Source organism: Python bivittatus, unplaced genomic scaffold (genome assembly GCF_059951505.1).
Source record: "Python bivittatus isolate LINGU-HERP-01145 unplaced genomic scaffold, Pbiv_v1 ctg000080_np1212, whole genome shotgun sequence".
NCBI classification, from domain to species: domain Eukaryota; kingdom Metazoa; phylum Chordata; class Lepidosauria; order Squamata; family Pythonidae; genus Python; species Python bivittatus.
In genome coordinates, this window is record NW_028277035.1 from 45,532,864 (window position 1) to 45,558,070 (window position 25,207).

Sequence of the window (25,207 nt, forward strand, 5' to 3'; positions counted from 1 at the left end):
TTAAAAACACTGTATGCAGCCTGCCCAGTAGTTGGGCATCACTGCTACAAAGAATTCTTAACTACCAAGATTTAACATTACAGTTACATTAACTCTTGTGTACATATGCAAAAATGCATGGAGACAAACTGTATATCTACATGCTGGCTAGGGGATTCTGGGAGTTGAAGTCCACACATCTTCAAGCTGCCAGAGTTGAGAAACACTGATCTATAGTATTATTATTGTAACTTTGCTTGGCATATTTTATTAATTACCCCTTTCTAGAAACTCTGCTATTTGTATATGCATGCTTAAACTGCCAATGGAAACATAAATCTTTCCTGAGAAAGGGGCTGCTCTGCTGTGACACCCCAACCCCTTCTTAACCACTTAGGTAGCCAGCTTGAGGGTTGATACTAGTGGCTGATACTCACCTTTTTCTTTAGGCACAAGATTAGCCAATAGAAATGGAAATGTTTCTGGTTTTCTTTAGATTTTCTTTTGAATCAGATAGCTCAAACTCCAAGTCAAGATTTATATTTGCAGAATGAGAAATATAAACAACCACAATACAGGGAGCTTAGAAAACTGCCTTTATTCTATTAGTTGTTGGAAACAAGAAATAGAGAAGAGAGTTTAGTTTGCTGCAGAACAGCAGGACATTCACAGGATGGGAATTTGGCCAGCAGATGATAAGCAAAAGTTTATGTTCAGACTGGAGCCAGATCCAGCAGGGGTTAACTTAAAGCTTCTGGAACATTCAGTTACCTTTAATGTAAAAATAATGGCCTTTCCCTTACTCCTGAAGGAGGTACTAAAGATGACTTTTCTGGGCATGTTTAAGTCATACAAATGACCTGGATAGTTACAAATGTGGGAAGGGCATCATTCTCCATTTGACTTTATTTGCGAGTACACTCTTAAAAAAACCCAGAACACCTTACGTAGAAGTTACAAGCAACAGTATTAGGAAATCCAATTATACAAAAAATACTACATCTAACTGGGGCATATAGATTTATTTTTGGTAACACACAAAGTGGCACTAATTACATAGTAACTATAAGGTAACTAACATGAAATCACAGAACTGTCACTTCATAGCTGGGTGGGACTTTTGGTGTTTCAGAGAAATAATTTTCCAACTATTATTTTATGCTTCAGAGCCTTCACACAGAAGGATGAGAAAAAAAATCCTTCTTTTAAAGTGAAAACACTGAACTTATTCAGGACCTTTCCACAGCTATGCGTGCTGTACCTGAATAGGCTAGAACATGTTAGTTATGGAGTAGTTACAGCCCAATTCTCAGTGTTACCAGCTTTTTCCCATTTGTAAAAAAGCAAGAAGTTAGAGAATTGTCTTGAATTAGTGCCTGGCATATTCTGCATGGCATATTCTGCAAACGCAGAAAAAGTTTTGTTAAAGGAATGTTGAAGTTGACCCTTATGTGCACAGATGTATTTGATGCAGACCATTATAAAAAAATCATGGTTGGCTTCTAAATACTGGTAGCAAGACTCAATTTTAAATCTCTTAAGTAAATTATAGATAAATGAAAAAGGCTGGTAATCATACACTAAGATTAATAAACAGCACTTCAAAAATTCATTGAGTGCAGGGCACTGCTTCAGCCATCTTCCCCTGGCTGTGCTTACAACAGAAGGCACCCAGATTTTTTCTTGCCACGCCGGGCTTGTAAAGCAGCTCTAGTAGCCATTTCAAAAACTTCCCTCACACCGTCTTTGGTCTTTGCACTGCATTCCATGTATCCAAAAGCACCAATGCGATTTGCCATATCTCTACCTTCTTCAGGCTTGACTGGTTCCTATTAAAAAAAAACAAAACTAATGAATATGAAGGTAAAGGTTTTTTAAAAAAAATAATATTTCTAGTTCAGATACAGTTCAGTCTCTATATTGACTACAACAATTTGGGACCATTCTTTTATAGCACATGGAGACTTTCTAAAATTAATGTGATTATAATACTAGCCAGAATTTTGATTGCAGTTTTACATATCAATAGTAAAATAATGTTTAAATTCAATATAAACACACATTACAATAATCGTTTTATTTAACATTTCTTGCATATAGCTCTGGGGAGCACATCACAGTATGTTGGATATTCTTATTGCGTTTTAGTAACTTTAAAATTTTAAATATGTTTCATAATCATATGTAACGTGGTGACAGGCCTTCTATCTGAGTTGCTCTATTTTTTTCCCCAGAAAAGTCACAAGAGTTTGCAAACTTCTTAGATTTAATAACAGAGCAATATAATTAAACCAGCACAAGTTCAAATCTTAAAACTTTTATTTTTCTTGATGTGCTCACCTCAACATAATTCACAATATTATTTATTTTTGCTGCATTATTCAATAGGAAGAACTAGCCATCTATTTATCTTGCTAGTTCTTAAAGTACGGAGAAAAGGATTATGCTCCAACTTGGCATGAACCTAGAACGTGATGATTTGGGATGATTTTTAACTCAGTTACTTTGTTTCTCTAGCTTTCCATTCTTCTTTTCCTTCCTTCCATAATTTGTCCAATTTTAAATTTTATTTAAGGACAGTAATTTTTCAGCTGTGCTTTTCATATAGTCTTTTGCTCATTTCTTTTCTGCACATAATTCATGACTTACATTCATTTCCATTTTTTTTTTTTACTGTATAAACATAATGTATAATTTCTATGTAATCTTTTCCTATATTATTATTTTTGTTAACAGTATTCTCCAGTCCCTCTTTTGGCCCGACTGCATACATCAGGCAAACGTCATCAAAGGGAGGGACGATCAGGCAGGAGATATCAGTCTAACTACACTGGTGAAAGAATATTTGGAATGTTGGGGAAGTTATCTAAGCGAGTGGTTGCTACAGACAATACTGGGCACCTTGAAAACCACCACGCTAATTTTTATGCAGTTTGGCATGATTCATGATGATCTGGCTTTCCTGTAAGAATCACTACTTCTGGTGAAAACAAAAATTTAGAAACTTTGGTAACCAAATGATGAAGAAGTACAACTTGAGATCATCTTCATCCCATCATAATGTGGGATGAACAATAATCTTTATACATACCATCATATTAACGAAATAAAGATTTTCCATCCCCAGTCCTATATAATAGCCTCAGTAACATATATAGGTAGTCCTCGTTTAATGACTGCAATCGGGACCAGCAACTTGGTCCTTAAGCGAAGCAGTTGCTAAGTGAAAATCAGGTGATGACGACTGTGTTTACAATTTTTTTTCAGCTTTCCTTTGCATTACAATGTCAGAGGGATACGACCCCATATAGCCCAAATGGTGGGGAAGGTTTCTAGAACTTGACTCATGAGGAAGCCAGGTAAAAGGGCAAATCTTACAGCCCTTTTTCCCCACTCCCCACCCTTTGGAATGCTCACCCTGGTGCTGGGGTAATTAGCAAGAAGAGAACTGATGTTTGTATTTACAAAGGAGAGGAAGGGATTACAAGAGAGTAAGCAGGCACACAGTGGGAATACACATTGAAAGGAATGCACTAGGCTCAGGAGGCAAACAAAAGCCTTTAGTGTAAAACTGATTAGGGTCTTGTCATTTTCAGGCAGCAGCTGGGGAGCTGGCCCAGGGTTCTAATCAACTAATTAAGGTCACAGAGCTGAGCTTGTTAACTTGCTGCTAGCACTTTTTAGGGACCACACTGAGAAAAGCAGCTCAGGAAGGGATAGCTTAAGTAATCTCTCCGCCCTGTGTGGGGGCAAAAAAAAAGGGAAGAAGGGTTAGGCACAGGACAACACATACTAATTGACTCTATTGGTGAACCCCTGATGAGAAAGATATTGGGAAGGTTGTAAATGGCACTGGTCGCAAAGTTACTTTTTCATCACCATTGTAACTGAATGGTTGCTCTTTGAGGCAGTTGCTAAACGAGGACTTTCTGTCTAACCAAAACTGGCTTAGTTTATTTGACAAAGCTAACAACAAAAAAAAGATGACTTGCCTGCTTCATTTTAGCCAACTCCCGTCTTGTGTGTTCGTCATTCCTCAAATCCTTCTTATTTCCTACCAGAATGATGGGTACATTGGGGCAGAAGTGTTTCACCTCTGGAGTCCACTTCTCTGGAATGTTTTCTGAGGTGAAGCAAAAATCAGAGATCAAATCTTCAACCAAGATTAAACCAACAACAATATGAGAGATTTCTTTATCCAAATAGAGTTATGTGAACTAGTTTCCCCATTTTCTTCTCTACCATACAGCAGCTACCTTACTGGATGAGCTCTCCAGTGTCTATTTAACACAGCAGCCATGACAATTAGTGGAGGCCTGTGTTGGAAAAATATGTTCTCAAAAATATGGTTAGTTAAATAAAGCATATATGAAAAGTTAAAGTCATAGCTTTTCTAACCAAAGCAAACTAATCCCATGCATATCTCCATGAGAATCCTGTCCATTTAAAATAAAACTCTGCCCTTTTTTTTCAGGCAAGGGCAAGATTCTATAAAGATGAATTTCCATTACAAGAGGGAAATTATGTTGTGACTGTACTATTGCCTCACAGTTGTTTTATCTCATTTATATATTGTACAGGTTGCTGGAAATACAGGTAGTCCTCGCTTAACAATGGTAATTGGGACTGGCAACTCCGTTGCTAAGCAACATGGTAGTAAAGGATGACACCACATGACTATGCCAATTTATGACAGCAGTTGTGGCAGTCCCAGTTGCCGCCATCAGGTGAATCCCACAGAGTCTTGACTTTGCTTGTCAGAAGCTGGCAGTGAAGGTTGCAAATGGCGATTATGTGACCGCAGGATGCTGTGACCTTTTTAATTGCAAGCTGGTTGCCAAGCTTCCGAATCACAATCACATGACTGCAGGGACACTGTGATGGCTGCAACTACGAGGACCCATTGTAGGTCCCCCTCATTCAGCACCATCGTAACTTTGGACAGTCGCTGAACAAGTGGTCATTCAGTGAGGACTACCTGTACAGTAATTTACAGAATATGACATGCATTTCAATTTCACCTACTTACCTAAACTATCAGGACTATCAATTGAAAAACACATAAGTATAACATCGGTGTCTGGATATGAAAGTGGCCTAAGTCGGTCATAGTCTTCTTGTCCAGCTGTATCCCATAAGGCCAGCTCCACCTACAGGAATAACAAGGACATTCATCCCAGAACAGGAAAGAAGTACCCCGACAAAAGATTAATTTCATAGGATGGCCACCTCTCCTCATCCGTATAAGCATTCTTACTTCAAGGGAAGGCATCCTGTGCTATGTATGATCTTCAACTGTGATGACAAAATTACTCCCAAAGGGTTAGGGTTCTACCCTGAAGTGGTAGAACAGACTACCATAAGAAGTTCAGAGTTCTTTGCTGGCTTGTTGAAACAAACTGTTAAAATCCATCTACATGTTCAAACATTTAGTGTGTTCATTATTACTAAATGTGATGGTTTTATGGATATTAATAACATAGCATAAATAAGTTTAAACAATTCAGAACTGAATATTCAGTCCCAGCCCAATTTACAAATTATAAGAAATAAATCCTATATCAAATTATGTGTTAATTTCTACTTCGTTTTTCTTTATGTGCAATTGCAAATGCTTTTGTACAACAAAAATATAATTCTGTTATAATTTGTTATACAAAAGATTTTGTTATACAAAAGAGATCTACACCACACCATTTAAAGGTTTCAGATGTGATATCAAAGCGGTGCACCTCCTGGAGTCACATCTCACCTTCCTTTCTTCAGATGGAGCATTTATGAATGGAAGAGATTTTACCATTGTGGGAAGAGCATTCTAGATCCAACACATGGCATTAAACTTTAGTTCACATATGTTAATCTATAAAGTTTTTTAACCAGAAATTGGCAGTGGCAGAAAAACATACCTGCTTTCCATCAACTTCAATATCTGCTACATAGTTTTCAAATACTGTAGGAACATAAACTTCAGGGAACTGGTCTTTACTAAACACAATCAGCAGACATGTCTTGCCACAGGCACCATCACCAACTATAACCAGTTTTTTCCGAATGGCTGCCATAACTGTGAAAGAAAAACCAATTGCTTATTAAAATATGCAAGTTTTTTTTTACTGAAGATACTTCATGAATAAGGAAGACAAGAAAAATGATATTAAAATTACTGAAAGTCAACTTTCAGCACTTGTACTATTGCTATTTCCCCCATCCAGAAATTTCCTGAAGTCCCATCCATCACTAAAAATAAATTAAAACATAACAAAATAATACTTTCATTGGTACAATAGAAGGATCTCACTATGCAATCAGAAAATACCATCTTCCATATGTTTCTTGCCACACAGCATTAGGACTATAACTGCATCTATCAATTAATTCCTTGTTCTAGGCTTTTTGTGGAACCCAATATGCATTGTACTCTGGTGCAAAATACATACACAGAAGGAAAGAACATTGAATTTGAGGATGTGTTTTGAGTCCAGAATAGAACATTTACAAATCTCCTCTTAAAAAAAAGTCTACCCAAAGTTGTTTTTATTGCAACAGTGTATCTGAAAAGACAGTGGTTTTGTTGCTGTCAAACAACTGGAAGTCAGAAATCTTTGACACTATCCAGAGATCTACCAACTGACCCAGTTCTTCCCTGTGCCCTTTCTGACTTAATCATTTCCTTACAAGTCACTACCTCTTCTCTCAATTTCTCTAAATCTCCCTTGTTGTTTATACAACAGCCAGTTTCTTGGATCATCATCATTTTCTCCTTAGCTGAAAAACTGCAGATGCTGTTTTACTTCAATCTACAGCATTGTATCAGTCTTCCCATATTCTCAACAGCATAAGAAAATAGAAAGGAAATAATGGGCATGTCTGATGATGCAATAGCCATTTCTCATTCTTTGCCATACCAAAAAACATTAAATATTATTTCCTAGTCCTGCAGATAATTCATTCACTATATAAAGAAGAACAGATTGGAAACTCAAGTGAACTAATCCAAGCTGAGCCTTAAGTCTGAGATCATGCTGTAAATAAAAACAGCATGCCCATACCAGTCTATCTTCTTGTTTACCCATCCCATTCTTCCAGCAGGCTTTATTGCAGCCAGATAAAATTAAGTTGGTTTCCCTAAAGTTGCAATGGTTTTGCTCAATTTTACAAAACAGAACATTTTTATACATACATACATATATTAAAAAAACCAGGTGATACAATGCCACTTTAGGTTTATGCTCCATATAAATATTTACATGTATATTATTTAATCCCTTATGTTTTAAGTAAAAGTCTTAGAAATATTTGAATACCCATGTTGTTTACAGATACATTTAACTATATTACACTGAATCACAGTCCCTTTGCCCTTCCCATTTTCTTGTGTGTGGGTTTCCCCCCCAACTTTTTCCTTTGCTTAAATTCTTTTCTTTTGTACAATTACAATTCAAAGCATTTTCAGTGCTTTTAAAGCTATACTTCTTAAGATACTGAACCCAATCAGTGGGATCAATCCAAAGATACTTATGTGGTCCATCTGGGAATGCTGCTCCCTCAGTGGAAGTGACCAAACCACAGGGGGATATACAGTGCATTCGGAAAGTATTCAGACCCCCTTCACTTTTTTCAATTTTGTTATGTTGCAGGCTGATACTACAATCATTCAAATTCATTTTTTTTCTCATTAATCTACACTCAGTACCCCATAATGACAAAGTGAATACAGAATTTTAAAAATGTCTGTAAATTTATTAAAAAGGAAAAACTGAAGTATCACATGTACTTAAGTATTCAGACCCTTTACTCAGTACTTTGTTGAAGCACCTTTGGCAGCAATTACAGCCTCAAGTCTTTTTCGGTATGATGCGACAAGCTTTGCACACCTGGATTGGGGGATTTTCTGCCATTCTTCTTTGCAAATCCTCTCAAGCTCAATCAGGTTGGATGGGGACTGTCAGTGGACAGCCATTTTCAGGTCTCTCCAGAGATGTTCAATAGGGTTCAAGTCAGGGCTCTGGCTGGGCCACTTGAGGACATTCACAGAGTTGTCCCTAAGCCATTCCTGTGTTGTTTTGGCTGTGTGCTTAGGATCGTTGTCATGTTGGAAGGTGAACGTTCGGCCCAGTCTGAGGTCCTGAGCGCTGTGGAACAGGTTTTCATTGAGGATATCTCTGTCCTTTGCTCCATTCAGCTTTCCCTCAACCTGGACCAGTCTCCCAGTCCCTGCTGCTGAAAAACACCCCACAGCATGATGCTGCCACCACCATGCTTCACTGTTGGGATGGTATTGGGCAGGTGATGAGCGGTGTCTGGTTTCCTCCAGACATAATGTCTAGAATTGAGGCCGAACAGTTCAATCTTGGTTTCATCAGACCAGAGAATCTTGTTCCTCACAGTCTGAGAGTCCTTTAGGTGCTTTTTTGCAAACTCCAAGCGGGCTTTCATGTGTTTTGCACTGAGGAGAGGCTTCCATCTAGCCACTCTGCCATAAAGCCCAGATTGGTGGAGGGCTGTAGTGATGGTTGTCCTTCTGGAACTTCATCCCATCTCCACACAGGATCTCTGGAGCTCAATCAGAGTGACCATTGAGTTCTTGGTCACCTCTTTTACTGAGGCTCTTCTCCCCCAGTTGCTCAGTTTGGCTGGGCGACCAGCTCTTGGAAGAGTCCTGGTTGTACCAATCGTCTTCCATTTGAGAATTATGGAGGTCAGTGTGCTCTTGGGAACCTTCAGTGCAGAAGAATTTTTTTTGTAGCCTTCCCCAGATCTGTGCCTTGCAATAATCCTGTCTCTGAGCTCTGTAGGCAGTTCCTTTGACCTCATGGCTTTTGCTCTGATACAGTATGCATTGTCAGCTGTGATGCCTTCTATAGAGAGGTGTATGCCTTTCCAAATCAAGTCCAATCAAATTAATATGATTATTGGTGGACTCCAATCAAGGTGTAGAAAGAGCTCAGCAACAATCAAGAGAAATGGGAGGCACCTGAGCTAAATTTCAAGTGTTGTTGCAAAGGGTTTGAATACTTATGCCAATGTGATATTTCAGTTTTTTCTTTTTAATAAATTTACAGACATTTCTAACATTCTGTTTTCACTTTGTCATTATGGGGTACTAAGTATAGATTAATGAGAAAAAAAATGAATTTGAATGATTGTAGTATCAGCCTGCAAAGGGAACATTGCCACTACTTTTTGACCATTACACTGCTGAAATTCATGAGTACAAGATTCAAGAATTGCACGTGGCTTGAAGTTGCAGACTGCCTCCATGGTTGTGCAACTAATTCACAAAAATGTAGAAGAGCACCAGATTCAAAACCTTAACCTGGAATACAACTAACTTCCCTTAGCAACCCAACACAACTGTTTTAGTGTACAACAATGACTTGATTGATGTGCCATAGGATTATTTTTGTTGCAGCAGTCCAACACAGCTATTTTGTAAAGTGATATAATCCATTAATGAGACCATACATTAGATCCTTCAAATGTTCTCTCTGTGCAGCCTTTTACTCTCTTCCCATCCCTACAGCCTTGTGAAGACGACTTGTCATGAAACATAGGGGATTGCTTGTAAAGGGGGAAGTAAGATAGAAGTTACTCTCCATTTCCTCCAATATATTTATTTGCTGTCTTAGAAGGCTTCTTATGGACAGAAAGGCCCTGGAGAATAAGAACTTCCAAAGTACAACTCTGTTTGTTTCAGAAACTTAAAAAAAGATATGCATTTCATCAAATTTTATTTATACTTGCCATCACGTGGCAGCACTTGGCAGGCTACCAGACTCCATTCTTGGACCTAAAGACCTTATGTACTTTTGCAAAATTTGAAAATACTTAGGCAACATCAATTTCCAAGAATGTTGCTTGCTTAGTAATTTGGTCAGAGGCAATAAAACTGCTGTCAGTTAAATCAATATTACAGGTGGTCCTTGTTTAACAACCACTCGTTCAGCAACCATTCAAACTTATGATGGCGCTGAATGAGTGGTACTTATGACTAGTTCTTGTACTTACGGCCATCACAGCCTCCTGCAGTCATGTGATCGTGATTTGCAACCTTCCCTGCCGGCTTCTGACAAGCAAAGTCAACAGGGAAGCCATCAGGAAGCCGCAGGTTGTGGTCACATGAGGTCCTCACTGAATAATGGCAACTTGGACTATGGGAACTGCTGTTATGTGGCACAGTCACTTTTTTTTTTATTATTTATGACCACGTTGCTTAATGAGAGTTTCCGGTCCCAATTAGCATTGTTAAGCAAGCACTGCCTGTACTGAATCTTAATTCCTAGAGTTTTGCAGTGGCATTTGTTAAAAAAATGCTTTAAATAGTTTGAGTAAAAGAAATATATTTTAAAATTGGGGAATAAAATAATTCCCATAAATACATGTTTCATATGGCTTGCATTTTTTACAATGAGAAGATTTTAATTCAGCAGTAAGTTAAACATGGCTCTCTTATATTCTCTACAGTGAAGTAATTGGTAGGGATGTGCAAAGTGTTCCATTCCAGGGATAGAACATTCTGGGAAACTCTGGAATGTTCTGTTTTTCTCCAGCTATGCTGATCTGGTTATCTGGACTGGTCAGCAGTTTTCCAGATTACATTTCTGAAATAGGAAACAGCTTGTCCCAGAAGATTTCTGGCAAACTGTTAGATTACCTCCAGAAAAGCCAGAGTGGGGTGGCCCAGAAGAAAAATGGAATGTTTTAGAGTTCTCAGAGTGGAAGGTTTTCCAGTTCCCTAGTGGCCGCAATCAATTCTTATATAGTTACAGTTGGCCCTGACCCTGCAGACCTTTAGAAAGACAGTCAGGACTTGGCTCTTTCCCTGGGCACTTGGCTCAGGATGAGCAGAGTTCCCAATTGGTGAGACATAGCATATTTTAGTTCTGATTGCTGTTTAATTATTTCTGTTTTAATGGTGTTACTGTACTTTTCTTTCATATTTTGGTTTAATGATTTTTGTACGCTGCCCAGAGTCACATTGTATGAGTTGGACTGCCATATAAATGTCCCGAATAAATTAATATATAAACATTCCCTAAGGTATTACTTTACCAAGCAAAAATGTTTCCTTTCTACAAGTAAATGAATATAGCTGAACTTTTATGATATTTGTGAAATACAGCATTATTCAGTCATCCCTACACTGACTTCCTACAAATAAAAAGCCAAGAAAAGTAACTTTAACTGTCTAAAATATGTTCCCACAGCTGGCTTTGGAGAATACTTTATTACTCATTTAGTGGATAAGAAAAAGCAAAAATCTGCAACAGTTAAAAACTGTTTCCTGTAGTTAAATTCAGTGTATGAAGTAAGCTGTTGCCAGCTGCCAAATGCTACATTAGCTTTCTTAATTAAAGACTCAAGACAGAACAAAACTTGCTTTCAGTGTGTTATTTTGAAGACTTACATCAGTTTTCAATTACAATTAACAGAGAGACTCTGGGTTTATAAATACACCTCTATTCAAATTCCAAATGGTACAGGAAAAAGTTTAATGACCTTTACCCAATGCAATTTTATATTTTGTCTATATGAACTCTAAGGATAAGAGTAATTATCTAAATGTTTCAGTACCCTTAACTGAACCACAGTTTCCCTCACTTAGATTTAATGTCAACAACCAGGAAGTGCACACTTGCATCGCTGTATTTGTAACAAACCCATCTTCTACTACAAGAGTAAGTCTGAGCAAAGGTCATGTCCAAACATCATTACTGCTCTCATGAGTTAGCCTTAAATTTATAATTGTAGATAAACATCTTAAACAGACAAGCCTAACCTACTTCATAGGGCTCAAAATGCAGGTTCTGGCTTGTCACTGACTAAATGACTAAAATAGACTAAATGACTAAAAAATCATTTGAAAACTCAGCCTCCTATGCCATATCAAAAAGGCTTTTACAACTTCAAACCTAATTTTCAAAAGTAGTATGGTATTCAGCATAGGAAGCTACTCTTTGAGAAGTTCAAGTCAGAATCTTTATTAGAGGCCAAGTGTTAGATTTTGGCAGAGTATAAGCCTCATAAACAAGCAGTTAAGACATGAAAAACTACTTTAATTGGATATGACTCCCTTTGTTCTATAAATGAGATTTCTACATCTTTATACATTTACCCAGTTATACAGTATTACAGAAATTATACTACTGTTTTTTAAAATGCAAAGCAGACCGAGATCTTGGGGGGAACACAATCAGTTCTTTCCATCAACAGAATCAAGAGAGGTTTTTCCTTCTCTCAGCCCTGTGTATACTCTCCAAATTTAATTCAGAGGGATGGAAGACTCTCTGGTGCCAATTCTGAAGGTCTGCAAGAGAGGAATCAAAAGGCACACCGCACAACAAAATTTCTATGTGTACAAGTGTGGATCTGGAGTTACGTTTCACAAGGTACAGAATGGTTAGTCATCAATTAAGAGAATAAAACTGGAGATGGAACAGACAGAAAAAATATCTGCTTTCTCCAGTCAGATCCAGTCAGAATAGAGTAATAAAATACCCCATATGATGCTTCCAGCCACTAGTATCACTTGTATTTATGCACTTTATTATAAATTAAACATTTTATTCTGCATAATTTATTCTGTTTTTTTTCAACTAGGGGTGAAAAAAAATCTATTTTTTCATCTACTGTAAATTGATTCAGCTTACTCCAGGCCAATCTCATTTTCTATATTACTGCAATTAACACAATTAAATAAAAATACAACTGAATTTAGAAGTTGAACTGAACCTTTTTCTAAAACCAGAATAAAAATTGAACCATTACAGTATACAGAATCTGGAAACTGATAGAGATATATCCCCTTCCCCTGCATTTATTGACTGCTTCACACATACAGGTAAGCCATAATGTAATTTGTCTTAGTTTATTGTAATGTGCCATCCCAACTCTTATGGCTTAACATTTTGTGTGGAGCAAGTCATAATCACTCGTTAAAATAAAATAAGTTTTTTTTAAAAAAAATCTTGCTTAGCTTTGTAAATGAACCAGATCAATGAATACAAAGTACCAATATCTAGGAGATTTTTAAATTATACATACATACATACAAAAATAAAAATATTAGCCAGATATTTTGTCATTTCCTTCATGTTTTGAAATGTAGCAGGCTAAGTGGGGCTTGACATTTTACACATTCAATTCCAAGGGGGGACAGTGAAGATAAGTAGCAAGCATTTCAATTTAACAACTGCTTTTTCCTTAGCCGTAAACATTATTTTCCATATTTCCACCTCTCTCCCCCATCCCAATATACTTGACCGTGCTCTAACCTCAAGATTCTGAAGCCAGGCTTCAGAGGGTATAGTTAGTGGAATTAAAATCATGCTTGTAGCAGAGACATCTGTTCAAATATCTTTATATTCTTTCAATTACATGCTTCTCACACATATACCCTGTGTATCTTTCATATACTCATTTTCACATCATCTCTTAATTATAATGTCTTCAAAAACTGAGGGTGTGGAGATGAGAATGGTCATTCTCCTCAAATATGAAACCATTAAATTGTTTCCACTGTGGCAATATGTGTTAGGCAGCAATGGGGGGCGGTTATCCTGCTCTTTCCTGTTTTAGCTAAAAAGTAAAAACTAATAATTTTACTGCTGTGGGCAAGTTTAGGCTGTTAATTTTTAAATACTTTCAACTCATTCATAAGGAATTGATTATAGTTAATGAAATGCTGATACAACAACAACAACAACAAATAAATTCTAAATGATTTCAAATGGAATGAAATATACATGGAATGGAAAACATCTCTCTCTAAAACCCTAAACAAAAGGAATAATCCTGTACTTCCAGAACAGTTTGGAACCATTTGCAAAAGCTGGAATATCAACGGACTTCCAGTCAAGCAAATCCATATTATATAGTTCTGTGAATTCTGTTCTTAATAATAGATTTTTACAGAACTGACAAGTAACAGTAGTTAAAGCACACTCACTTGCCCCCCTTTTACTACTGCAATCTAGTTTTGTACTATTAATGATTTTACATATAGAACTGCAAATCAGAGTATTCTACCCCACAGCATTAAAGGGTTTTCTATACATAATTTACAAATATAAAATATGCTTTGTAAAAAAATTTAAACATCTATTTAAAATGTAATTAACTAATATTAAGCATATCTGTCGTACAACTGATCTCTAAATTGAATAAATCAGATGATAATCAGGTATCATCTTAGAACTGGAATGATAAAGAATTCAGGTTTAATTAGGAAGCAGCAGCTTAGCTCTTCCTACCACGTGGAGCATGAAACAATCTGGTTTATTTAGCATGTTTTATTTAGCATTACATGTGCGCTGTAAAGTCTAGCTTATTTCTCTTCTGTTGTAAGGCTTGGTTTGTTCCTGGCTATTAACAATGAACCTCAGGCAGGTTCACTATGCATAAAATTAGCCAGCTCACCTGGTCCTAGTGAGAGGATCAGTAAAATCACTGGACAGAGCAGTAAGGGCTGGGATGTGGAGGAAAGTGAAAAGCTTATCAAAAGTCTAGTTCCTGGTCCTCTATTAGAAGTAAGAAATGGTTGATCTGTTCCCAGTGATCAGCTGATGGTTAATAAACTGATGAGAAAAAATGGCTGAGGCTGCAGGAGTAACCAAGGGTCACTTGCCCATATGTGCTTTATAAATGGAACATATGAAATGGAACATATGAAAATTGAGATATGATACAAGACCTATCTATAATAATAAATGCAAATACTATTTTAATCCTAAGTAAATAAAAATGGTTTGATTGTACCTGTAACAGTATTTAGAAAATGTATGTAGCATGGAAAACCCCCCCCCAGCATAAATCAGTATCTTGATTCTAAAAGAGTTATGCATTAGTTGACTTAAGCTTTAAATATCAAAGAGGATATTCAAAACTTGTCAAATGGTGCAACGCTTTTCCTATGACAAGATTCACAAAACATGCTAGTCTAGGACAAAATGAGATTAGACAGTGGTTCAGCATGTTGTGATAATCCAGCCAGTGTCTTAACATGCTGTATAAACCAGGCCATCACATTAAGCCGTAATATATTTTGTTGGCCATATGTTAAATGAACAAAGGAAATGTGTTTTGTTAACCCACATTTAGGATTTATAAACAAAGCCTTTCAGTAGTTTTGAGCAAGCTCTTGAGTCATGAGCTTTTAAGGAAAAGTATTTAAGATTATATTTCAAGTCTGTGATTTGATTCACACATAACACTAAGTTAGTGCTTACTTTTGGGCATAATATGATAATGTGAAACAATCTATTATACCTATGGATTATCTGTGAACAATATAACACTGGCTTGTTTGATTAGGTTATGTGAATATATAAATGAAAATTTGGAAGAAGTATGGCAGCATACTAGTGTTAATGGTGTTATTTGAGAAAAAAGGATGATTGGAAAATTATTCTTCAAAAATGGGAAAATATGTATGATAGCCCAATTTCTGATAATGGTAAAAAAACTAGGGCAAATAAAACAGCTGATTTAATCTACATTTTTTTTTAAAGCACACACATCAGTTGTACATGATAACTACTATAATATTTCACAGAACATCAATGACTTAGGATAACAAATCTATACTGAGATGACTATCAGCAAGACAAACTACTGTCTAAAACTAGACAAAGAATGGTTTAGGATTAAGAGATTAAGTTAAGAATTACTGACATATATTTGAGAGAAATTGTGGAAATATTTGATGAAAAGTAGTTTGTTATTTGAAGAAACAGTATGAATGTTGAGGTTAACCCATAATTTATAAAGTCTGCTTGTTTTAATAAACCATAACTAAAATAAATGTTTATTGGGGTTTCCGATATGACAAACTGCAATTCATTTGAAATGGAAGTAGAAGCTTCCAATTATCTCTATATAGCCACAGTGGAGCCTTTTTCTGCCTTCCACATTTTAGCCTAAACAAGCTTTTACGTTTTTAAAATATGAAATGATACATCAACAAAACAATGAAAATAAAGAACAGCACAACAAAAACAAACAAAAATACTGGAACATTTAAAAAAAAGCTTGTGAGTATAGTTTCATGGCAAGAGACATCATTTTAGACATCCATATTCAACAGTTCTGTCCAAAGAGACATGTATATAGATGAACGTAGTCTATTAGAAGTTACTTTTCTAATATAACTACAAAACAGAACCAATGCAAATAAAACAATCTTCAATTAATTCTTCAAGGTTCTTAGCCAATTTGATATCTTTTTAGCAAATGCGATTTCTCAGATTTTAAAAATCTGTTTTATGACAGTAAATCCAAAGGATAACATAAACATTGAATTTCTTATATTGTATCATATGAAGTATGCTGCATCATATGGAACAATGGGCAATGAAGTCACACTAGAAAGACTGCCATTGATGTTAAGGATATGTATTATCATTTATTATTCCTTTACCCAATATTCTTTGAATGTTATGCTACAAAGAGTTCCAAGCTGATTTACTAATCTGAAACATCCTCTTCTCAACTCATTTCAAGAGAGCATATTGTAAGAGTTTTGTATAGTGTTTAAGAGGTTTCCTCAATTTTAAATAATGCGGATATTTTTTTTTTTTACTGTTTTTGATGTTTGATTTTAATCGTGAGCCACCCAGAGTCACCCTCTGGGGGAGATGGGTGGCATATAAATTTAATTAATAAATAAATACCATTAATAAAATCTAACAGCCTTGACTAGTAATATATCATGACTTTGCAAAGAAATGATGGCACCTCCCTTATCTAAAAATAGATTGGTAATTGTGACCAATGCTTATGCAAAATATATTTATTGGCTCAATCCAATAATGATGCTCTATGACTGACTACTTCTGCCAAAAATGTTTTGTACATGCCAGACTTAAATAAGACAATGTCATATCTACTCTTCTGGGGCAGTCAGAAGCAAGACAAGCCTTTTTTATTGTGTCCTGCAAAGCTCAACCCAAATAATATCCATTCCCATGTCAGGAGAGAAGATGAATGTTCTGGAAAGGACAAAGCTGGCACTCCAAATATAATTAAGCAAATTCACTTTTTACCATAATCTGAACATCCATGACCAGCGTACAATCAAGATTCACTCTCAAGCTACAAACTTCATTACTATTGACCAAAATCATCACCTTTTTGTTTGGATTTAACCTGAACTCATTTGTCTTCATTCAGCCCATTATCAGCAATATTCCTTAATATAGCAACTTTTTATAGATATTAAATATAGAGGGAAAGGGCCCTATAATAAGATAGATATTACAGACCAGAGATACCACGTCACACTGCGGGACCTGAGATACCACAGGTTAGACTGGGGGAATTCTGAAGAAGAGACCATTGGAATTTTCTATATGCACAGAAAGTAGTTATCGGGTGGCAGAGGAGTAGATCCTTGACCCCAAGGACTGATGTTCTGGGAAAGATCTTTAACAAGGCTACAGTTGGTTGAATGGGAAGATCTCAAAGCAAACAAGCTTCCTATCCCACAGATTAAAAAAACCAAGAGGATTAATAACTTTCCCCCAGCAGTTTCTAGAAATATGTAATCAAAAATAATAATTACTGGAATACAGTTTTCCTGAGATCCAAAAGTGCCAGACATGTTTACCATGATCAATGGTGCTGAATATAGACAAGAAGTTTTAAAACATATTATTTGTTTGTATGGTTTTTTGATCACAAAGGTAATTCCAGATGGCTTATATACTAGGGTCAAAACAACAAGAAAATCAGTAAAGTAACAAAAACAGGTAACAATGCATAACCATATGTTATGGAGGATAACCAACTCAAAAGGATTAAAGAATCAGAATAAACTACTACACCCTATCCCAAAGTTTGCTGGCAGAGCTTTATGAAAACCTAACAAGGTCAGGACTGTATGAACCTCAAGGGGGATGCTGTTCCACAGGTGCAGCTACAGAGAATGCACATCCCCTAGGTCCCATAAGTTTACAGCTTGAATCTGGAGCCACTTTTCCAGATCTTACTCGTTACACAGAAAGGACAGAAGAAAGACAATTCTGAAGATAACCAGGTGCTAAGGCATGTAGGGCTTTTAGATGACAACCAACTTCACTCTATGTGTTCAACTCCTAGGATAAGTCATCCACTAAGGCAATCAAAGTAGTTTCAGTATACCCCAACCAGGAGTTTGATAGACTCAGATATTCAGAACAATTTAGATATGTCTGGAGTTGTGATGCCACAACCTTTTTAATCACATTGGCTAAAATAACATACTGTAATTAAGCCTGGCCCATAATGATAATTACTCATAACTGAACCAAGGACAGGTTCAGAAGAGGCTTTATTACTGCCTTTTTATGCAAAAGAATCCCCCCCCCACACACACACAAATAGGCATCCACTGCCTTCATAGAATCAACCTCACAGGGGAGCTGATTTATTCAGTCAAGAAAGACAAGGGTGGAGCAAAAAGATAGTAGCCTTTGCTGCTTGAGATATCCTGACTGTATCCAGAATTTGTAAGCTGAGAAGACTCCAAAATAAAATAGTTACTAAAGCCACATCCATCAACTTTCCTCAATACTGGAAATTTAAAGTGGCAGATACAAATGAACTTGCCGGTAAAGAATGACACCAATTGTTCATAGTGAACCACCAGCTGTTCCAATTCCCCCTACCAACAGCCTGGTGAAGTACATCTCACGCAACTTAACAATGCACTGAATGAATGCAGTGCTGACAGAGAAGTTTTCTTTGCTGCTCTTGCAATTACAAAATTATCTCTAACTGCACTCTAATCCATGTTCAGTCTGATCTGTGCCCAGTCCCACTCTATCAATCTCCTATTCACTGTCCTCAGTTCAGATCTAGTTCTGTCTAAGCCATTTTCATATTTTACAGAGCAGCCACGATTTTAATACTACCACCACAAAACAAGACAGGAAACACCCAGAACTCATTCAGGAAACTATTCAAATCCCTTAAGTGCTAGATCAGAATCCTTTAAGCAGACCATTTCTATAGAGATTCATACCCCCAGCAACCAGGTAAAAGTAATAGTAATCTATGTGTGCAAACAGAGTTACATAAATAAAACAAATCTCAGGTTAGTGGATAAATATGCAATGGACACAATCTTTCCATATATATGCTTTTGCACATTAGTTAAGTTCCATTCTGTTTTAATAGACATTTTTTCCTTTCTATTTGGTCTGCTAAATTGAAAGTTTATTGCATATTGTCTCTATTGTCAAAAACATTACAAATACACAAAAAATTAAACTGAGACTGCTTCTGTCTACATTCATATGTCAATTTGTGACTGAAAATATGTTCTGAAAAGTGTTTTCTTCTAGCCATTTTGAGGTATGTACTATTGTATTTAGTTCAAATTCATTTTATCGTAGATTTATTGAAAAGCATATTTTACTCAGTTTTAATCTATAGTTAGCCCTAACACCAAGTTGTATTCTTATGCTAAAATTCTATGCTGAACAAATGTCAAATTCAGATATTAAGCTGAACAGATTTATAAATAACTGTGGTATGAGATAGATATAATGTTGGATACATAAAATTTCCAAGTAACCTTTTGTAAATCTATCTTAAATCATTTAGAAACAACCGACTTTATACAACTGGATTTCTGCTTATGAAAAGAAATTCCCTGCTTCTTTTATTCTCCCTGAAGCTTCTGCCCCAATTCTGCTTTGCAGAAATCTCAAACTTTTAGGTTAGATGGGGTTACTATGCTACTAACTCCATCTTGGTTCCATATCACTTCCCTGCTCTTTCTGGGGTAGTATAAACTTGTCCAGAGCAGCAGAAATTCTCCTGCCACCAGAAAACTAGCCATTATCATATAACAGACTTCTATGGACCGCAATCTACTTCATCTGGTACATCAATTATCATCTTACAACAATATATAAACTTACTAAATAAAGTAAAAAATAAAGTAAAAGCAAGGATGACAAAGAACTAAAGTACCATTGTATTTTACTAGTGTACTCAGGAGGAACAGTAACAAATATTTGTAGATAGTGGCCATTCAGAAAATAGTTGATTTTGACATATTTTGATGGGATGATTGGGGTCTTCCTGAAAAGTAGCTTTAAATCTCTATATGACTTTCAGCTCAGCCTTTTTACAATGAAATTGGCCTTTGTGATTCATTTGTTCAAGGACAAAACTGGAGACAGTGACAAAGCATTTGAAGAGTTGAAATCCTCTCCTACTGGATATTTCTGACATCCAATGTGGATCCAAGTATTCTCTTTGTAGGGATTTTCACTATTCCTAACAAAGTGAAAAGGGCAGAGTTTTTCAAAATGTATTCCATGAAACTCTAGGGTTCCAGGAGAGCTTGGTGGGGTTCTATGAGATTAAAGGCAAAATAAAGTTCACCCAACATGGCCAATTTTCTATTGCTAGAACTTTGTCTTATGATCAGGGATTCTGGGATTTTTAAAAACAGTTCTGCAGCTGAAAAGCTTGAAATCCTCTGCAATAGGGCACTGTTGACCAATGAGGGCACATTATCGCATTGGACAGTGAGGAGTTTTGTGAATGGGCAGTATTTTATAGGTACAGTTGAGCCACAAAGGTTGAGATGGCAATGAAGAGTAAGTATCCACATCTATGCCTTGTTTGATTGTACTTAGTGTCTGTGTATAAATAGTCAAGGAGTTTCTTAGCTCTTGAGAAACCCTTGTGCATTTCATCCAGGGCTGCACTGACTCTGCTGGTTAATGAAGGATGGGGAAAACAAAAGAACTGTCAAAGGATCTGAGAGCAAAAGTAGTTCAACTTTATAAATCAGGAAAAGGATATAAAAAGATATCCAAAGATTTGAAAATGCCAATCAGTAGTGTTTAAATTCTGATCAAGAAGTGGAAAATTAGGGGTTGTGTGAATACCAAGCCATGGTCAGGTAGACCAAGAAAGATGTCAGACTCAACTGCCAGGAAGATTTGTTGGGATGCAAAGAAAAACCTACAATCAACTTCTACTGAAACACATGCTTCTCTGAAACAAAGTGGTGTGGCTGTTTCAGCATGCACAATAAAGAGATATTTGAACAAAAATGGGCTGCATGGTAGATTTGCCAGAAAAAAAGCCATTGCTGCACCAATGCCACAAAACAGCCCATTCACAATATGCCAAACAGCACCTAGAAAAGCCTCAAAACTAGTGGAACAAAATCATTTGGAGTAATGAAACCAAAATTGAATTTTATGGTCACAACCATAAACACTATGTTTGGAGAGGAGACAACAAGGCCTATGAAGAGAAGCACACCATTCCTACTGTAAAGCACAGAGGTGCTGCTTTTTGGGGGGAGGTGAGCTACAGTGGCATAGAGAATTTAGTCAAGTTTGATGGCAAGATGAATGCATTAGAAAATACTGGAGGAAAATTTGCATTCATCAGCCTGGAAGCTGCCATGGGGCACACCTGGACATTCCAACCTGACAATGATCTGAAACATAAGGCCAGGTCCACCCTTCAGTGGCTGCAGCAGAACAAAGTGAAGGTTCTAGAGTGGCTGTCACAGTCTCCTGACTTCAATAACTTTGGGGAGATCTTAAACATGCAGTTCATGCTAGACAACCAAAGAATATACAGGACCTGGAGGCTTTTTGCCAAGAATAGGCAGTTTACCACATGAGAAAATAAAGGGCCTCATTCACAATTATCACAAAAGACTGGAAGCCGTCACTGATGCCAAAGGGGGTAATACACACATTAAGAACCAACAGTATGCAAACTCTTGAACAGGACCATTTTATTGTTTCCTTTATTGCTATGGCTTGTTTAATGATTGTGCTGTGATGCCTAATAGTTTAATTTGAATCATGTTACAAATAAATGTGTTTTGTCTGATTGCTCATGTTTACTTACAAAATGGTTCACATCTTACAAATTCTGCAAGGGGTATGTAAATTTATGAGCACAACTGTAATTGCTGCTGTCTGCCTCTTTTGCATTTTATTTCCTCTGCCTTATTGGTTTTGTTTTCTCTAGCCCATCCCCAATAAGATAGATGCATATTTAGGTGCATGTTCCTTCAAAATTATATTTCATGTATCATTTGAAATGAACTGTAGTCCATAAAAGCATATATAACTGTACATTCAATTCTCAGATTTGGAGACTACCTACCTATCAAAAGGATAATCTTGTGGGGACTCAATTTCAGGTTATTGATCTTTATACAGTCCTATTACCAAATCCATATACCAATGCAGCACTGATACAATCTCAATTCAGAGAGAGAGAATGAAGTATCATCTGAATACCAATGAGCTCACTACAAATACTATGGTGACCTTATTGCCTCTGTTAAAAAGCACATATGGGTCTCCATGACATAATGCTTCAGGACTGCACAGGAACCATATCCTGTACGTAAAAGAAAAATCACCATCTGTCATGTTTCCAATGCCCAGATCACACACCTGATCAAGAAGAATATCATGGCTTATGGTATCAAAAATCACGAAGATACTAGGGAAACTCAACATTGTTGCAGTTGGTTCTTTTTCTGGCAGATACCATTTGTCAAGGGTGACCAGAGCTACTTGACAACCACAGTCCTCAAGCCATTCAGAAATACAGATCAGCAATGGGGATTCTGTTTTTTTATTGATGTTGTGGCCTACAGCTTCCACATGGTTCAGGAAAACACAGGCAATGGTACTAGGTGTTGTATTCCAAAATATCTGGGGGGCACCAGGTTGCCTATCTCTCTGAGAAACACTTCCCCCAAAAGCATCTGGATCCACTATTACTCTCCTCATGATCAAGCCTCAAAAATATATTACCAATGTGATAATCAATGTTAAATTTATCTGAGGCAAAGAAAAATTCCATTTCTTGGAATTCATTTTAATTTCAGCTCCTACCAGCTTGTAAATAACCAAGATGGAAAAGAACATGATCATAAATCCTCTGTCCACCAGACAAGAATTCAAAATTAGATTGCATAATTTGAAATTTCTGTCTGGTGAGTAAATTAACCAAAATACAAAAATGTTTCAGAATTAAAACTACAATTGTTCATATTTTTTGAAACATACAAAGAGAACACTGCATAAATACTTCTTCCTAACTGTGATTACACAGCACTCCTCTTCTACTGCAGTGTTCAACACACAATATTGGTGTGGTTGCCATGGTAATCACAACAGTATCTTGACAGGCTTTCATTATTTGATAGGTGTTTGTTAGGAAAAAAACTATTGACTTTAGCAAAGATTAACTATTCTGACTGCTGAATTTGCTGTCTGGGAACATTAATGTTTATCAGTAATTGCCTGCTAGTTCTAGAGTAAGGAAGCATTATAGATCTTGCTGCTACTTTTATTAGTCATAGCATGCTTTGATTGGTTCACAGCCATCATCATAACTAGATTTATTCTTCCCTGATGTTACACTGTGTAAGAGTAAGACAAGATCCAAAAATCTGCAACATTTATCAGCCTAAAGAATGCAATATTTAAAACTCTCCTAGAAAAATACTGTTTTTTCTGTGTATAATTCTCACAACATTAATATGATGGTCTTATTACTGATTTTTATGCCATGCTCCCTCCCTTATTCAGGCCAGAATTCTTCATTTGTAAGGCACAAATCACAGAACATCAGGAGCTAAAGGAAACCACTGTGGTAGCCTTGACCACTATATTGCTACTTTAGCAGTAAAATAAAATTCTACTTTTACTATTCCAGCTACCTTGAAGTCATACAGTGAGTTTCATGGCATAATGTAACACTGTACCCAGGTCTCACTAGGATACAGCACTGTGCTACTACATCTTACTGGTCCTATATAAAATTAACATGCTGTTAGAATTTGTAAATCACAAAGAAAGAGATCTCACCTCAGCCACAAAGTTTCTAAATAGTTTCAGGTAAAATACTGTTCTTTCAACTTCAGCACCACCTAAAATTGGGAAAGCAGTGATATTGTAGAGTTATTGAATTATTGTTTCTAAAGCAATCTAAAATCTCAAAATATGCACTAAGAATTATCCTAGCAAAAGGTACCTCAAAACATATAGTTAGAAAGAATGTATGGATGTGGTTACTCTAAGTCATTAATGGGAATATTAGGGAAACTGTTTTTATGCTTACTTACCTTACAAACAATCATCACAATCAGTTTTCATCAAATACATCAATCTCCTCACATCATTTAGCTGAACTACCTATTTCCTAACAATATCCAACACTCACTTCAAAACAACATTCTTCTTAAATAAATGGGACTTCAAGTTAAGGGCAGGAAGGCCTAGAAATACTAGCTCTAAAAACTACAGAAAACAGGTTCCCACATTTAAGCCTTTTAAAAGCAGATCACTTTATATCAAATGTTAGGACCAAATGGACTGTAATGGCAAACCTACTGCAGGGATTTAGAAGATGTGCTGCCAAGCCCCCCAAGGATTTCTGTGAAATGAAAAAGCTAGTACAATTAACTTCTGCCGTATGTTTTTTACGTCTTAATTTGACTTTAACACATATGCCGAAGAACTTGGGAGAGCGGGGAGAGAAGAGAGAGATCAACGACAGACAGATCCACCGCCCCTTCTCTACCCGAATAAGGAAGAGAATCATCCATATTCCGAGCAGGAGCGGGGGGAGGGGGGGGGAAGACGCCCTGACAGGGCCAAGGCCCACCTAGAGACCCGTTTCGTTTCCGCCGCTTCGAGACCCCTCTGCAAACTCCGCCTAAAGGGGGACGGCAGCGGCAGCAGTCCGTCGCGCCCTGAAGTCGACAGAGGCATGCGCCCCCCCGCCCTGGCACAGCAACAGAGTCGAGGGAGCCTCTGCGCCCCCTCCCTCCCCTCCCCTGGCTCTGAACCCCCGCCCAGAGGAGCGTGCGCGCCTGTGCCAGCGCGGGGAGGGGGCTTCCTATCCCAGCCGCCTCTCCGGAAGAGCGGAGGAGGCTCTCGGAGCGGCCGCTGCTGGCGGGTGGGGCAGGCCGCACTGGGAGCGGCCGCAGAGGGCCAGCTTCCGCTCCGTTCCACTTCTGGGCTTCTTGCTCACAGAGCCCGCTCGCCACGCGGGGGAAGCTCCGCAGCCCTGTCCGTCCGCTACCTGAGGGGCTCCCCTGCGTCTCCCCGGCGCCGCTTCCTTATCCGTCCACGGGCCCAAACTCCGACAGCACCTAAGAACGGAAACCGGTGGGGCGGGTGGAGAGGAAAGCGCGTTCACGGTCTCATACAAAACGCGACGTGCGCGTTCCCGCCCCTTT

The 25,207-nt window shown here is 37.4% G+C and overlaps 1 protein-coding gene across 1 annotated transcript; it reads right to left on the bottom strand.

The window, feature by feature from the left end:
• Positions 1-558: 558 nt before the first annotated feature.
• Positions 559-25,201, bottom strand: RHOA (ras homolog family member A). Its single transcript, XM_007425804.4, has 6 exons — positions 25,051-25,201; positions 23,832-23,893; positions 5,886-6,043; positions 5,009-5,129; positions 3,972-4,102; positions 559-1,808 (listed from the first exon to the last, which is right to left on the bottom strand). The coding sequence occupies exons 3-6, from the start codon at positions 6,039-6,041 to the stop codon at positions 1,635-1,637; spliced, it is 582 nt and encodes a 193-aa protein (XP_007425866.1). The 5' UTR covers positions 6,042-6,043; positions 23,832-23,893; positions 25,051-25,201; the 3' UTR covers positions 559-1,634.
• Between the last annotated feature and the right edge of the window lie 6 nt (positions 25,202-25,207).